Source organism: Alnus glutinosa, chromosome 3, assembly GCF_958979055.1.
Source record: "Alnus glutinosa chromosome 3, dhAlnGlut1.1, whole genome shotgun sequence".
Taxonomy (NCBI): domain Eukaryota; kingdom Viridiplantae; phylum Streptophyta; class Magnoliopsida; order Fagales; family Betulaceae; genus Alnus; species Alnus glutinosa.
Genome location: NC_084888.1, coordinates 35,812,834 through 35,827,765, shown reverse-complemented (window position 1 = coordinate 35,827,765; position 14,932 = coordinate 35,812,834). Strand labels below are relative to the sequence as shown.

General features: G+C 35.0%; 1 protein-coding gene across 2 annotated transcripts; it reads right to left on the bottom strand.

Moving 5' to 3' along the window:
• Positions 1–4,346: 4,346 nt before the first annotated feature.
• Positions 4,347–8,610, bottom strand: LOC133863648 (cucumisin-like). Of its 2 annotated transcripts, XM_062299687.1 has the most exons (11): positions 8,531–8,610; positions 8,324–8,443; positions 8,044–8,132; positions 7,579–7,673; positions 7,212–7,455; positions 6,617–7,127; positions 6,167–6,270; positions 5,652–5,867; positions 5,454–5,565; positions 5,152–5,365; positions 4,347–5,068 (listed from the first exon to the last, which is right to left on the bottom strand). In XM_062299687.1, the coding sequence occupies exons 2-11, from the start codon at positions 8,414–8,416 to the stop codon at positions 4,548–4,550; spliced, it is 2,199 nt and encodes a 732-aa protein (XP_062155671.1). In that variant the 5' UTR covers positions 8,417–8,443; positions 8,531–8,610; the 3' UTR covers positions 4,347–4,547. The 2 variants fall into 2 exon arrangements, with proteins under 2 accessions (XP_062155671.1, XP_062155670.1); XM_062299686.1 differs by lacking the exon at positions 8,531–8,610 and having other exon boundaries at positions 8,324–8,447.
• Between the last annotated feature and the right edge of the window lie 6,322 nt (positions 8,611–14,932).

The following is a 14,932-nucleotide window of genomic DNA, read 5'->3' as shown; positions in this document are numbered from 1 at the left end:
TTCTAACCGTCCCCTTGACATCTAATATCTAGATGTCAAGGGAACGGTTAGAAATATTAATCGGAACTGTTGTTAAATTGAACTTGGTCACCTTGCAGACAATAGAGCCTGCTGGAGAGTGTACGTTAAGATAACATCCGATGCTGATTGTGCACAATCTTCATCTGCCACGAAAGCTTTCATGTCAGCCACTCTTGCATATAACTCTGCCTCAGCAGGACTCTCATCTGTAAAGCTATCTATTGATACAGGCACAGCTACTGCCAGCATACATGATCATATGGGCCGGCTCAGCAGTCAGCCAACATCAATTCACGCACCGATTATGGTGTATTACTTACCACTATCCTCCAAAACTATATAAACATTTTGTGTTTTGAAAACTGAAAGCCACAAACTTGAAAATGACCTAATTAAATAAGATACAAACAATTTGATACTAGCAATTATTTGGGTTTGATGATGAATGATGATTAGTCTTGTCAATTGCAAATTTGAATCCCGAGTTTTCAATCTCATTCCTGTCTAGTCTGTTCTCTGTTTGAGGATGATCAAGAACATATTCTTACTCGAGTTTGGCTTGTCTCTTGTAATTTGAGTAGAGCATTTAAGAGAGTCCACATGAACCTCTATGCTCAAGTAAATGGTTGAATAACTCAAAATTTATTTAGGCAGATAAATTTTATATGGACTCTCTCACAATGTATTAACAAAGTTATTGGTATAGATCAAATAGAGTTAAAAAAATTACCCAATTTAAGTACGATCTTAAAAGAAATAGTTTAGTTATGATGAACTGATGAACAATTCGAAAAGCACGTTAAAACAAGAAATTCAAGCATCAGATATATAGCAAGTTTCTAATGGTTTCATTGTTCTGCTTTTATAACCTGCCAATGACTTCTTGTAGCATGCTTGTGTTGTGTGAAGGGAGGGATGAGGTGTAAACCTCGTCCATCTGCCCGTTGCCCATATACACAATATAAGCCTTCATGCGGAGTAAGTTCACAAGTAGAAGGGTTAAATCTTTTTTCTTTTTCTTTTTTCTCTAAATTTTAGCAATTTTATTTTTTTTACATCAATTTTACTTTCGATCAAAGGTAATATATACTTCATTTATGGTTATATACGAAAATAATATATGATTCGAAGGGGTAGCTCGAACTCAAAACCAATGAAAGTGGCCAGCCACGCCATTTTTACATTCAGTAGTAAAGTTTTGATGTTAATTTCTCGTAGAAATTAAATTCCACAATCGTAGACTCCAACAAACACGAGGACCTGAAGTCAACTAAAGATAGCCAAGTCAAGGTGGAGTTATTTTTATTTTTATAATAACCGTGTACCCTACTACATCATTTGAAATTTGTCAATAACGACGCGGTAACATAACATCAACGTATACCTAATGTGTTGTTAATGTTGGCGCTGGCGCATACCTTTCGGTAATTAATTCCCTCTCCCTACCTTTATTTAACCCTTTTTTCTTTTTTTAAAGCTTTGTCGTTTTGCTTCCTGTCTCTATCATTCCACATCTTTGCGTATATTTTGGTGCATGATTATGAACAATTCAACCTCTTTTTTTAACCTTTCTATCAGAATCTATCTCCACTGGCCACTGACACCAAGTCCTGAGTTCTTTCTCTCTAAACAATTAAGATAAAAATGAATGCATGAAATGAAAATAATTTAGCATACAATTAAAGAACTCTATCAATGCTAGCTGTGTTTGGCAAATTAAGTAGTGATAATTTTGTCAAACTCGTGTTTCAACTGCTAGTTATGACAATGTTGTTTTATGCTATTTTAGGATAGAAAAACAGTAGCATTAGAATCAATATATTTCATAAAATATATTCATTTTGTCAAACTCGTATTTCAACTTCTAATTATGAAAATGTTTTATGCTATTTTAAGATAGAAAAATAGCAGTGTTGTAAGTTCGAATCTACGTTTTTTTCATTTACCTCTTATTTCAATTAAATATTTCACGTAATGACATCACTTATTAAAAAGGAGTTTGAATCCACACGTGAATGAGAATGTTAAAGTATTTATTTAATGATTAAATTTTTAAATTTACATATTTCTATGAGCCTACGCTTTTGAGATAAGTAATGATTTAACATGGTATCAAAGCAGAAGTCTTAAGTTCAAACCTTGTCTTTTTTATTTACCTCCAATTTTAATTAAATATTTTAGGCCTTAATTATTAAAACGGAGTTTAAGCTCACATGTATGGGAGAGTGTTAAATTAATAATTAAATGATTAAATTTGTATTTTCTTATTAGCTTAAGCTTTTGAGATAAATAAATAAATAAAAAATTAAAAAAAAAAAAAAAAAAATGTTGGTATCAACTTCGTGGTTTGGAGGAAGTCCGCGCGATCTCAACTTCGATCGACCATAAGTTTCAACCTCGTTGCATATTCCTCTCTCTCTCTCCACATTGCCGCATGAAGATAATTAAGTCAAGGCCAGAGGCAGATTCACACTTGGTGGGAACCGTGGGATAGATAATAGGCTCCAGAGACATGAAAAAAAAGAAAAAAAAAAAAAAAAAAAAAACGCATTGCCGCACTGCCTGTTGCCGCACTCAGATAATATGCATTGAGATGTTCTCAAGTTTCCTCTTCTCTTTCGTACGGTTGCTGTGGAAAAGAGAAATTTCATTATGTTAAAAAAACATAATAATAATAAATCATATGAGGCCAAGTTATTCATTTCAGCTGATAGTTGGCTTTTATTTTAGCTTTTTCGGTTTAAAATCTCAGGCTCATCTTTGTAGTATTGTTTAAAATTCAGGTCAATTTCAGACCATAATTGACTACGATCATATTTTAGGCCCATAGACGACCCCTTTTCCAAGTTGGCCACGATCATATTTGACCTATAGTTGGCCTCATTTTCAGCCATTTGTTGGCATCTTCTGTTCTTTGACACACATGGCCCATGGGGAATCCATTCTAACAGGGATCATTCCCATGTGGTCTTTCATATTCAAGTTTTCTTCCATTGGCTTTAGTTGGCAGTAGGCGGATGAGCATTAGCCTCGGAAAGTAAAAGAGTTTTTTAACGCAACAAGAACAGTAAAGTAGGCTTACTTTTTCCGTTTATACTGCAATTATATAACTAGAATTTCAGTCATATTTTAAAAGAATGTCGAGTTCTTTTTTATAGGTGTTTGAGTTAAAAATTGAAATATATTAAAAAATAGTTAATGTTTATTTGTTTTTGTTAACAATGAATGGATATTAATTTTATTTTTTTATATATTAATTTATTCTTCAATGTTAATACATTTCTCATTCATACTTTAGCTGCTTCCATCAAATTTTCTCGCTCCGACCTTGAGAGATTGGCGAGAAAGGGGAGGAGGAACATGCTCTGTTTTATGGCCATTGAACAGGGGAAGAACCAAACAATAACCGTTAATAGCTTGCTGTTGTTTTTCCTACAGCAGTAAGCAGGATCCGGCCGAGGCCCTGTTCAATGCAACTTTGATGACAAAACAATCAATCATTATCCAAATGAGTAAATTAAATTTTTTCAAATTGTAAAAGGTATCCCAAGAAGATATATCATTCAAAATAAATTTTACATTTAGAAGTTCTTTCATGTTTTAATTTGTGCTGCGGCTCATTTGGAAAGTTGAGACTGTAGACTTTTGAAAGATATGTGATGAGATTGTTCGAATAACACAAAAATTTGAGAAGTCTAAGAGAATTACGGATATATGACATAGGAGTAATGGTACAAGTTAATTTTGTGTCCCTGAAAATTTTAAATGACATGACATCATACACACAGTAATTCTAGACATCATACTCATGTTCCTTTCGTATCTTCTAATAATGATGTGACTTTTAAAATATCATTAGACTTGTGATTTATCATTATTGAATTATGATCAAATTATGATTTTAAATGCCACATCATTATTAGAGTGACATAGGTATAACATCTAGAATTAATGTCATTTACACGATTAAATTAAACAATATAATTTTGACCATAAATTTATTCTCTCCCTCTCCTTCAAGTCTGCCTGGGTTTGCAATTTTAAAAAATGTTATTTAAAAATGAACGATTTTAGAAACTTGATTTTTAAAAACGTAGTTAAGTTTTTGGCAAAATCATAATTTGACCTTTAAAATCGCAATTTAGTCTTTAAAGTTGTGAATTTCCAAAAAAAAGTACCATTTTTCCGTGCGATTTAAAAAAATAGATTCTTTGTATTTTTAAATCGTCATTTTTTTAAAACGTATTTATAAACAATTTGGTTTAAAATCACTCTTTTTATTTATAAAATTGCAATGACAAGCGCACCGTAACTACCTAAAAAAGTTGAAAACAACTCAGAATAGAGCATTAAATTAGAAACAGAATCGTTATTTGGTACACTACAATGCAGTGAAGAACTGGAGCAAAGGCTCAAAAATTACATCCATTTTCCTACACGTTCCGCCACTGCTATATTGGGCAAATTCCTTCCAGGCTTTTGCTTCAATTATTTAAGTAATACATGTAGCATAGAATGTTAACGAATCATGGAACAGACACCACAATGGGGCTCCTCACTCGAAAGTTACCATCAGTCCACACTAAAGCGGCAGATACAACAGAACTCTCTATCTTTCCTTCAATCGTGAGTGCAAACGATAGCTGTTGTCCAAGAGATGTGAATGAAAGAATGCTAGGGTTCACTTTGATTATAAGTCCAGGTGGGGTGGTCACAACAGCTGTATATGTAGACGTTGGTGATCCAACATTTGTAACGGTCCGGTTGAAAACTTGACTGATAGATTCCAAGGGAGGCGTGGCTAGGGCAAAGGAAGGATAGTTTAGATCAAAGACGGTTCCATTAGTAGCTTCGGAACAGGTATTGTTGTTCCCAGCAAGAATTTGTAATAACTTAGTATTATATCCTTGTCCACACAAAAATTTTACGTAGTCAAGCGTATCAATATCATATACTAAACCAGGATAAGGTGCCTGAAGAGGATTTATATTGCCTGCACCATATGCAAATTCAGCCTCTGGATTCTTTCCAGCACTCATGGGGCTAGCTGCAAGTAATACACCAAATGGGAGTGAGTAATACATGCATTAATTTATCAAAAATAGGGACTATACAATATACATATATTACCAGTAGTCATAAGAGCCGACTTGATAGCGGCAGGCGACCATGTGGGGTGAAAGGATTTGATGTAGGCAGCCACCCCTGCAGCATGGGGGCAAGCCATTGATGTCCCGGACAGTATATTATATGACAGTGCTCTCTTATCCTCTTCCACTTCAGAAATTGGGGAAATCGGAGACCAGGCTGCTAGAATGTTGTTTCCGGGAGCAGCTAAATCCGGCTACAACAAAATAAAAAAAAGTATCCAATTACTGAGAAAAGTAATAAAAGGAAGCAAATGTAAATAAGATTATTACGAGGTTAATTACCTTGAGAATGTTGGGTGTAGCAGGATTTGGACCCCTTGATGAGAAGGAGGGAATGTAAGGGGCAAATGCATCTTTACCCTCTTTTGTCCTTCGAATATTTGCAGTAGGTCCCCTGCATATCGTGTACGTTCATATTTAGGCTTAGTATATACATGTTTCCTGAACTTCTTCATTGTCCAAGTTATTTTAGATTTATACCTTGTCGTATTAACGTATAAGTAAACGCTGGCACCATCCTCCGGGCGAAGGGAAGATGCGGGCAAGGGAAAAGAGAAAGCCACATCAGAGCGTCGGCCTTGATACACGGTGCCAACTGCACCGGCTAATAATGGCCCTTCCCCATCACCCAGGCCATCGCAAAGTACAATTTTCCCTTTCACCAAATTTTTGTCCAGCGTATCTGTGAAGCAATTCCTGCAATATTGTAACAAGAAGTTCCACTTTTTAACTATCATTTGGCAGTCCATAAGATCTGACTTGTTTAATTATTTATTGAATCACTCGTCAATTTGTAAGAAAACTGTAGTAAAAACTACAACATCTCAAATATTTTGCTACGAGACTATGGAATATTTCACCTGCTAGTTTGATAGATTTGTGCAAACACAAGCAAAAGGTTAAACTTATTCCCTTTGTCGTCTATGCGTACATCAAACTTATTATTTACAAACAAGGAATTAATCATGTTGGGTTTTTGTTGATTTTGTAGTTACCTGGCTGGGAGACCCGAGGAAAATTCTGTGGTGTTTGGTGCATCACCTCCATAAATTATTGGATACGTTTCGTTCTTGGGGTCAAATGTATTAATTGAAATTCCCTACACATGCATGGAGCAAATGATTTCTCCAAATTAGTTTGAAGTTTTAATTCTAGGCACGAGTACTATTTCCACATGATTAAAGCAAATGGTTGGATATATATATATATATATATATATATATATATATATATATATATATACTTGAATCTAACTAATTAGATATTAAATACTGAAAATTTGGAGTAAAATGAAAGCATTCACTGACAGTAAGCATGTTTATAGCACTCTTTTCTTTATTTTTCAGCATTTCATTGTTAAACTGTTCTTATTTCTTGGGATAAATTGCACATAATCTTTTTATGCATACCAGAGGACAAAACAGGGGGCTGGACTTTCTGATTACCTCATAGATCTTGCTGTTACCCAATTGGACCTCTGTGATGAACTTTCGATCGATAGTGCTTGCAGCCACAGAGAGAGACCATGGCGAAAAGTTTGTGATGGTTGCTAGACCTGGACCCCTGTTCCCAGCAGAATTTGTTGCCAAGATTCCATTTCTCATAGCATGAAAGGCACCAATGGAAATTGAATCGGTAAAATATGCCCCAGTGGATCCACCGACGGAAATAGTTATTATGTCAACGCCATCAGCGATGGCATCATCAAATGCCGCAAGAATGTCAGCATCAGAACACCCAAAGGTCCAACATACTTTGTAAACAGCAATACGTGCTGCTGGAACCGCTCCTCGTGCTGTTCCCAAGCCAATGCCCTGCACGCTTGCCATGTTAACCACGTTCCCACCTGCTATTGATGCAATATGTGTCCCGTGGCCATCTGTGTCTCTAGGAGATTTTATATCAGTTACGTCAAAATCTCCAGAGCTACGGTAATACTGTGCTCCAATGATTTTACTGCAGAAGTGTAACAGCATTTCTCAGTGGTGCTTTTGACTCTTTTTACATGTGTGTGTGTGCGCATTTAGTAAACATTCATACTTGTTGCAAGTGAAATTGGTTGAGGCTCGGCAGGATCCCTTCCATTTGCTAGGTGGTGGACCAAATCCTTTGTCATTAAAGCTATCAGACTCCGGCCAAATTCCGGTGTCAAGAACTCCTACAACGATGTCACTTTCAACAGCTGATCGCTTAACTTGTTGTGGAAATCCGAGGAAGTCCCATGACCTCGTTGTATGAAGCTTTTTCTGTTCGTTAGGGAACACGGACACTACGCCGTCCATTCCTACATATTCATTGTCACAACATGTCGTTATGGATATAGAAAACATGGATAAATTGATAAATTCCAAGAATCCCAACCAACTGGGGAGGGGGGAGGGGGGAGGGGGGGATTTTGTTCACCGACCAGCCATTGTTTGGGCTTCTTGCTCGGTTAGCTCCACTGCAAATCCACTGAAACTTTTTTTGTAGCTATAGAGCAGTGATTCTGGTCCAACATTGCTGAATGCAGGTACATAAATATGTTGGAGGTCAAACAGTACAAATTACAGAAATAAATAAATGATTTGCAAAAAGAAAAATAGGAGTGGGAAGTTTTGAAGTCGAGTGTTACTTCCTTTAGGAGAGGTCTAATGGTCGACTCATTACGGGTATATATAGATCAAACAAAGTTTTAAGAAAAAATTACCCAATTTAAGTACGATCTTGAAAGATCTAGTTTAGTTATGATGAACTGATGAACAATTCGAAACAAATTAAGTGATCATGAACTGATGAACAATAATTCGAAAAGCACGTTAAAACAAGAAATTCAATTAAGCATATATCAGATAGCAAGTTTCTAATGGTTTCATTGCTCTGGTTTTAGAACCTGCCAATGACGTCTTGTAGCATGCTTGTGTGAAGGGATGATGTGGAAACCTCGTCCATCTTCCTGTTGCCCATATACACAATATAAGCCTGCGTGCACAATATCATTGGTAGAAAATGAAGTCTATTAAAATTAAATCATCCCACATGAAAAATAAATAAATAAAAGAAAAAAAAAAAAAAGGGGGTTAATTTTAGAGAGATTCGGCCCTGAATAAATTGGGTAATTAGAAGAACGCTTTCCATAAAAAGTATAAGACATTAGCTACAGAGATATCTACCTTTCGGTCATTCTCAGAAACTGAATGAGCAACAAGGAGAGCGGAGGCGAGACTGAGGAGCAGCCATGAAAGACCACAGCTTCTGCTTGCCATTGGAGTGTCAGCTATAAATTTGGCGATCTATCTAAGTACCAGAAGTGGTTCTTATATAAAGGTTTTTCTTTTTTTAAAAAAAAAAAAAAAAAATCGAAGGAAAGATGTTCTTACCCGAAAAAGGCGCTAAAAATTGATTTAATTTCATTTCTTATAGAAATTAAATTCCGCAATTAACTATGACTCCAACATACAAGACGACTTGTGGACCGAGGTCAACCAAAGTTTTTTAAGGTAATGATCAAAGTGGAAAGACCGACGTAAAGACCAAGCCAATGCCCGGTTAAAAGCCATTTTACAATTTTGACATCAGTAATGCTATTTATTTGGGAGAATGTTATAAAATTGAGATAATAGAACAAAAATTAATTTTTGGATCAGCAATGACCTGTAGAAAAGAAAAATCAAGGATTAAAAGTTTTACTATCGCATCATTTTAATTATGTAACAATCATATAGCTGTCTACTAAATATCACTTCTCTTTTAATAATGACACATAATTTCCTTCTAAGATCAGCTTGTCTCTTATATGATCTTATGTGATCTATGATCCTTATTTTTTATTTTTGTGATTTGTGTAATAAATAATAATGTGTTCATATATGATAGAATTTCTTACAAACAACCACTCTTTCATTTACGCTACAAAACTTTAAAAAGTGGAATATGATTACGTTAAACTATTATCTCGTGTCAAAAAGGTCACTGTGTTAGCGTTAGACGTTAAAATGGATGCAAATGTAGTCACGTGCGCTGCCCGTGAAAACTTTTGTCTTTCTTACAATAATACCCCCATTTTTTACTTTTGAAATAACATAATTTCTCCCATTATAATTATTAAATAATAAAAACAAATTAAACATAATAAATAACTTTGGGGATGATTAGGCCACCCTTTTAATTTTTTTTCTCTTTCCTTTTAGTTTTTTTTTTTTTTTCATTTTAGTTTTTTCTTGTTTATTTTTAAAATTTAGTTTTTTTAAGAAAAAATAAAATATTTTAAGAAAAAAGACAGAAAAGAGGTGGGTCAAGTGCGCCACTTATCAAGTGCGCCACTAACGAAGTGTCATTTTTGATAATTAATGGTAGTTTGACCTATTCATATACCGGTTTTTATAGATCGGTAACGTAGTAAAAAAAAAAAAAAATTGGTAGAGCTCGTCTTTCTAGAATTCTTGTATCCAATATTGCATTCTGTTTTTAAGAAAAAAAAAAAAATACAGCTCGATTTCTTTTTCCTGTTTTTCTTAAAAAAAAAAAAAGTGTCATATCAGCATAAAAAGACTCTAAAAACACTAGATCTAATGACGAAAGTGAAGAAAACAGTGAAGGTCGGCTAGAAATTCTCACCCCAAACGATCTATCTTGCTTGCAATTCCTGCCAGAAACACAAACACAACCAAACACTAAAACAAAACACACTCTACTAGTTCTACAAACCAGAAAGAAAAACCATTCCATAACTCTAAAGGTTAGGAGGCAAAACACCCATGATCTAACCATGGAAAAGACAAAAGACCTTCTAGAAAGTCACAAAAAACACCATAGAGAGGAAAGAGGGGTGAAACCTCCCTCCTCCCGCGCCCCAAAATTCATCAACGCTCTCTCCCTTTAGGAAGTTTCTCTCTCTATAGGACTATTTTTAGTTCTCAGCAATTTCCAAATGCAATTTAATAGTGACATGCACAGACTTCAAAGTCAATTATAGGTCTACAACTCCTAATGTCAGGATTTTTTTTTTTTTTTTCTACGCAATCTAAGGCTTGATTAACGGAAAAAGAATACTACAAAAAAAAAAAAAAAAAAAAAAAAAAACGAAAAAGGACGAGGAATGAGAGCCACACACAGACATGAAACATGCAACACTGGAGAAAGCGCCATTTATCGGATGTTTTCATAACAGAGGATTCCGAGGAATATCCATTCCACAAACTTGTCAAGTTTACGCCAGAACGCAGAAACAACTTTCAAACGTATGCATGTCAATCCGGTGTGTTTGGTAAATATTTGGGTTGTAGATTTTTTTAAAAAAGAATAATAATAAAAAGTTATTGTTGGAATATAAAGTAGAGAGAAATTTTGATTTATTTTTTATAAAAAAGTGAACAAAAAGGTATTTAAAAATAATTGATATGATATAAAAAGTTAAAAAATGTTAAAAAATAATTAATTTAATATAAAACGTGAAATGTTTTGGAGTTAACTTTTTGACAAAAAAATAAAAATAAATAAATAGAGCGGTAAACCTTGCCAAAAAATTCAGTCCAAACAAGTTATAAGAAGTGATTGATGTAATAAGAAATGATTTTTGTTTGAGTTATAAAATTTTTGTTTGAATACTAATAAGAAGTGATTGATATGATATAAAGTATAAAAAAGTTTGGGATTATTTTATAAAAAAATGATTTTTTTTTTTTTGTTTTGTAGTGCAATTTTTTTATTTAAATAATAATAAAAAATTATTGATGTGATATAAAAAATAAAAAAATAAAAAAAAGTTAGAATGTTTTAAATTTAAATGTTTTAAAAAAAAAAAAAAAGAAAAAAAAAAAAGAAAAAAAAAAGAAAAAAAAAAGAAGAAAAGGGTGGGGGGGGGGGGGGGGGGGGGGAGAGAGAGAGAGAGAGAGAGGGTAAATGGTTGCCAAATACAGCTTCTACGCATGCGCAACGCATCCGTCGCTCTTCAGACTTTTTTCTAGCTGTCATTTTTTTTTTCCTTTTTTTTTTTTTTTTAACAAAAAAACATCAAAACACGGGTGTCTCACGTTCCATTTTCAAAATTTCCCCCATTTCTCTTTCTCAAATCTCCCCCTCTCCACTGTGCCCTCCCCCCCCCCCCCCTCCCCCGACTGGATCACCGACGCCGGAGCCCTTGCCAATGCCGCTCGCTCTCTCTCGGAGTCCCTCGAAACCAGCAGACCGGCCCACCGGCTGGAAATCCGAATTCGAAGCCCTTGCCAACGAACGCCGACGTCGCTCTTGCTGTCGAACCCAGCAGACCGGCCCGGATCTCCGACGTTGCCCAGATCGACCGGGTTTCTGGATGACCCACCCGCCTCGGACCCAGCTCTCTGACAGACCAGGAGCGGCGACCACCGTATTCTCTCTCTACGGTATCTCTCTCTCTCTCTTGATAAGCCAATCGTTTTAGCTTCCCCCTCCCTCACCGACAGTGTTTCAGCTTCTCTCCACCGTTCCCCTCCCACACCGCCGACCAGCAATTCCTACCGCCACCCACTACCTGGCCGCTGACCAGCTTCCCCTTTCCTAACCGTCGGATTTCAAAACCGTCTTGATATCTGACGAAACCCATCTCATTCTCCCCAATTTTTTTTCAGCCCATCCCTCTGCTCCCTCCGCCGCAGCCCACAAGGATTCATGTGGAGAAAAAATTGGGATGGTCAATTTTTTTCCCTGGTTCAATTGGATTTCTGTAGACATTTAGAATGCTCTTGCTATTATGATCATTAGAATGCTTTTGCTATTTTCTGGTTGCAAGTATGGACATTTCCAATCATTTAGAATGCTTTTGCTATTTTTCTGTAGATATTTAGCATGCTTTTTGCCCTAAAATAATTTAGTTGCTTCATTTTCATGGATGGTTTGGAGGACTAGTTCTTTTCCATGGTGGCAGATTTACTTGTTTAGTTGATTGTGTATCCAAAACCAATAACATAGCGTATAACGAATGACATGTTATTTATTTGTTTTAGCGAATGACTATATATATAACAACTATTTTGGGTTCTGAGGTTGGGGGTTTTGTTAATTTATAATGGACTTTTGTTGCTTTGTAATGAGAGAGAGATTGGAGCTGTTTTGTGTGTTGCTTTGAAAAGTTCAGGACGCTGAGCATTTTTATCTGTGTATAATAATGCATGGTTATGGAATGTATGTGTTTATGGTCACCTCTAACAACTCCTATGTTATTCAAGAAATATAGTTTTGTATGTATGTGTTTATCTTATTTTTGGATTATATTTGTAGAAATTAGCCCTCTAATGTTGTGAATTAGCAAACAGCTGTGTCGTTATCAAATTTATGTGTGTCTTTGTGAGCCATGCACTTCATGTATTATTGCTTGTACATTTGGCAATAGATTGTTATAATGCTTACAAGGTACATTTTAAAGAGAACAAAAAAAGATGTAAAGATACTACTATTTACTTTTCTTCTTCATTCTTAGATTTAATGATATTTTGATATTCATTTGGGGGTTTGTTTATTTTTTATTTTGATGTTCTTTTGACTGGTGATTGTTTGACATGCTTATTTGACATGCTCGCATGCTTAGATTGGTTGGTTGGTTGAATGATATTTTCTATGGTTGGTTGGTTGGTCTTTTGCATAGGCAAGACAAAATGTCGGTAAATAGTGGTGCGTCAAGTGCATCAAGTGCATGTCCGTTATGTTACTGTGGAGTGCCTGCACGTGTAAGGTATTCTTGGACTGATACAAATACCGGCAGAAAGTGGTATGGCTGTGAAAATTATAAGGTGCTTTTTTAAATTAATAGTGTGTTATACTTTGTTTGCTAGTAGGTGGTGATAACATTTTTTAATCTTGCTTTGTCATGCAGAGAAAGGGTGATTGTGATTTTTTTGCATGGGCTAATAACGAAATGACTATGTACGAGACGAAGATAATGGAACGCCTGAAAGTCTTCAACGATAGAAGAAATGCAGATAATGATAGACTTGAGATCCTAATTGAAACAAAAATTAATGATCAATGTCTTAAATTTGAGAAGCTGATTGAAAAAAAAAATATACTGATCAATATGTTAAATTTGAAAAGCTGATTGAAGAAAAATTTAAAAATAAATTTGTTAAACTTCGACGGGAGCAATGTCAAATTAATGGAAAGATATTTCAGGGTATGATAGTAGTAGTCATTTTGCTTTTTGTTTTTTTTTCTTAGTGGATATAGTGGATCTCGAGGTACTTATTTGATGTTAAACTAAAAGAAAATGAGAGTTATGTATCAAGTTGGGATGTATTGTATTGGATTGTAATTCAGTCACTCTGTAGAGGAATGTTATTTTGTGATTGGATGTAATATGACAGATTATTTCATTGAACTTTTAGTTGGATGTACTTGCTAGTAATGAATTGTATTTAATGTAATGTAATGTTATGTTTAGTCCGCTATCTGTTTTTTGGTTGTTTAAACAATTGTGTGTGATAGGTTAGTTGGATGTAATGTATAATTGTTTTTTACATGTTTTGCTAGATTGTGTATGATAGGCTAGATTGCCTAATATTTATGTACTAATTAAGAATGATCGATCCTGAAACTTGGGCAACCAATATTGGTTGCTCCAAGAATGTGTCTTGTGAGATACCTCACAAGACACATTCTTGGAGCAACCATTAGAATTTACATCTTTTAGTTCTGATGATTTTTTTTATCTATAGCATTTATTTTTCCAAAAATTGAAGACATAAACATTGGCGTGTAAATTCTTTCAAGCATTTATCCCAACAAAATCTCAACCAAAAAGAGCTACTAGCACAATTGCATCACTCTGGACCTGACTCCTAATCCAAGTACTGCTTTTGGATTTGTGTTACAAGCTAAAATAATTATACAAGTCACCACAACATATATATGTTCAGGTGTTTAATATTGCATAACTTTTTTAAGTATAGTGTCATACATGACCAAATGGAAAACAATCTAGGAACTGAATAAAGTAAACTTATAAGACAAAATGAAAAAAGATTCAAATAATTTTCTGATGACAGGTGCTAGGATGCTATGGCGTACAAGCTAGGAACTGAATTAAGTAAACTTATATGAAAACAATCTTATTGGGGCTCGTTGAATGTACTGCAGTTGGCTTGAGAACCTCGTGAGTGTTCTTCTTAGTTGCCTCATTATTGGAGTTTATAGACTCCATTGATTCACATTCTTCGTCCAGAGGAGTGGTAGGCAATTGAGGATTGCCTTGTGTTTCAACCAGTGATTGATTGACAGATAAGTCATGAGGAGGTACCAAGTATCAACTGACTGCAGAAATATAAATAGCAAATACATCAGACACAAAAAGAAGAGACAGAGAGCTCCAACTAAAAAATTATTACCAATGTTTCATGCATCCACAAGCAAAAATAAAGAAACACAACATCACATATGTGAAGTGGACATCATATGGAAAAAGGCAATAGTTTCTCATTGATGATACTATCTTTTTAAGGGGATTTCTTTACTTTTGATGGATAAGAAAGTGACATGTTCTATATGTCTTTGAAAAATAGCTAATATCACGTCTGGAGGGAGGGAAAGTTTATGCTAGATGGTAGCAGATAGAGTCTTGACATGTTCCTTGCTGTTTAATTTCTTTATGCCTTGTTGTTTGGTTGTACACGATTTGGCATCTATATTAAAGCTCTACAAAGAAAAAGGAAACAAAGGAGACCCTCCAAGTGCAGGGCCAGGTTTGCCTACATAGAATCCAAGGATCCTAGATATTCTGTCCAACCCCCAACAGTGTTGACCTCTCATTGCCGAGA

What these genes read in the sequence shown, in the direction of transcription:
- LOC133863648 (XM_062299687.1), bottom strand. Translation starts at nt 8,416, where the DNA reads ATGGCAAGCAGAAGCTGTGGTCTTTCATGGCTGCTCCTCAGTCTCGCC. An exon ending in GTAACAGCAAGATCTATGAG is followed by an intron (nt 6,271 to 6,616) that starts GTAATCAGAAAG and finishes ATGCATGTGTAG; the next exon opens with GGAATTTCAATTAATACATT. An exon ending in CTACACCCAACATTCTCAAG is followed by an intron (nt 5,366 to 5,453) that starts GTAATTAACCTC and finishes ATTTTGTTGTAG; the next exon opens with CCGGATTTAGCTGCTCCCGG.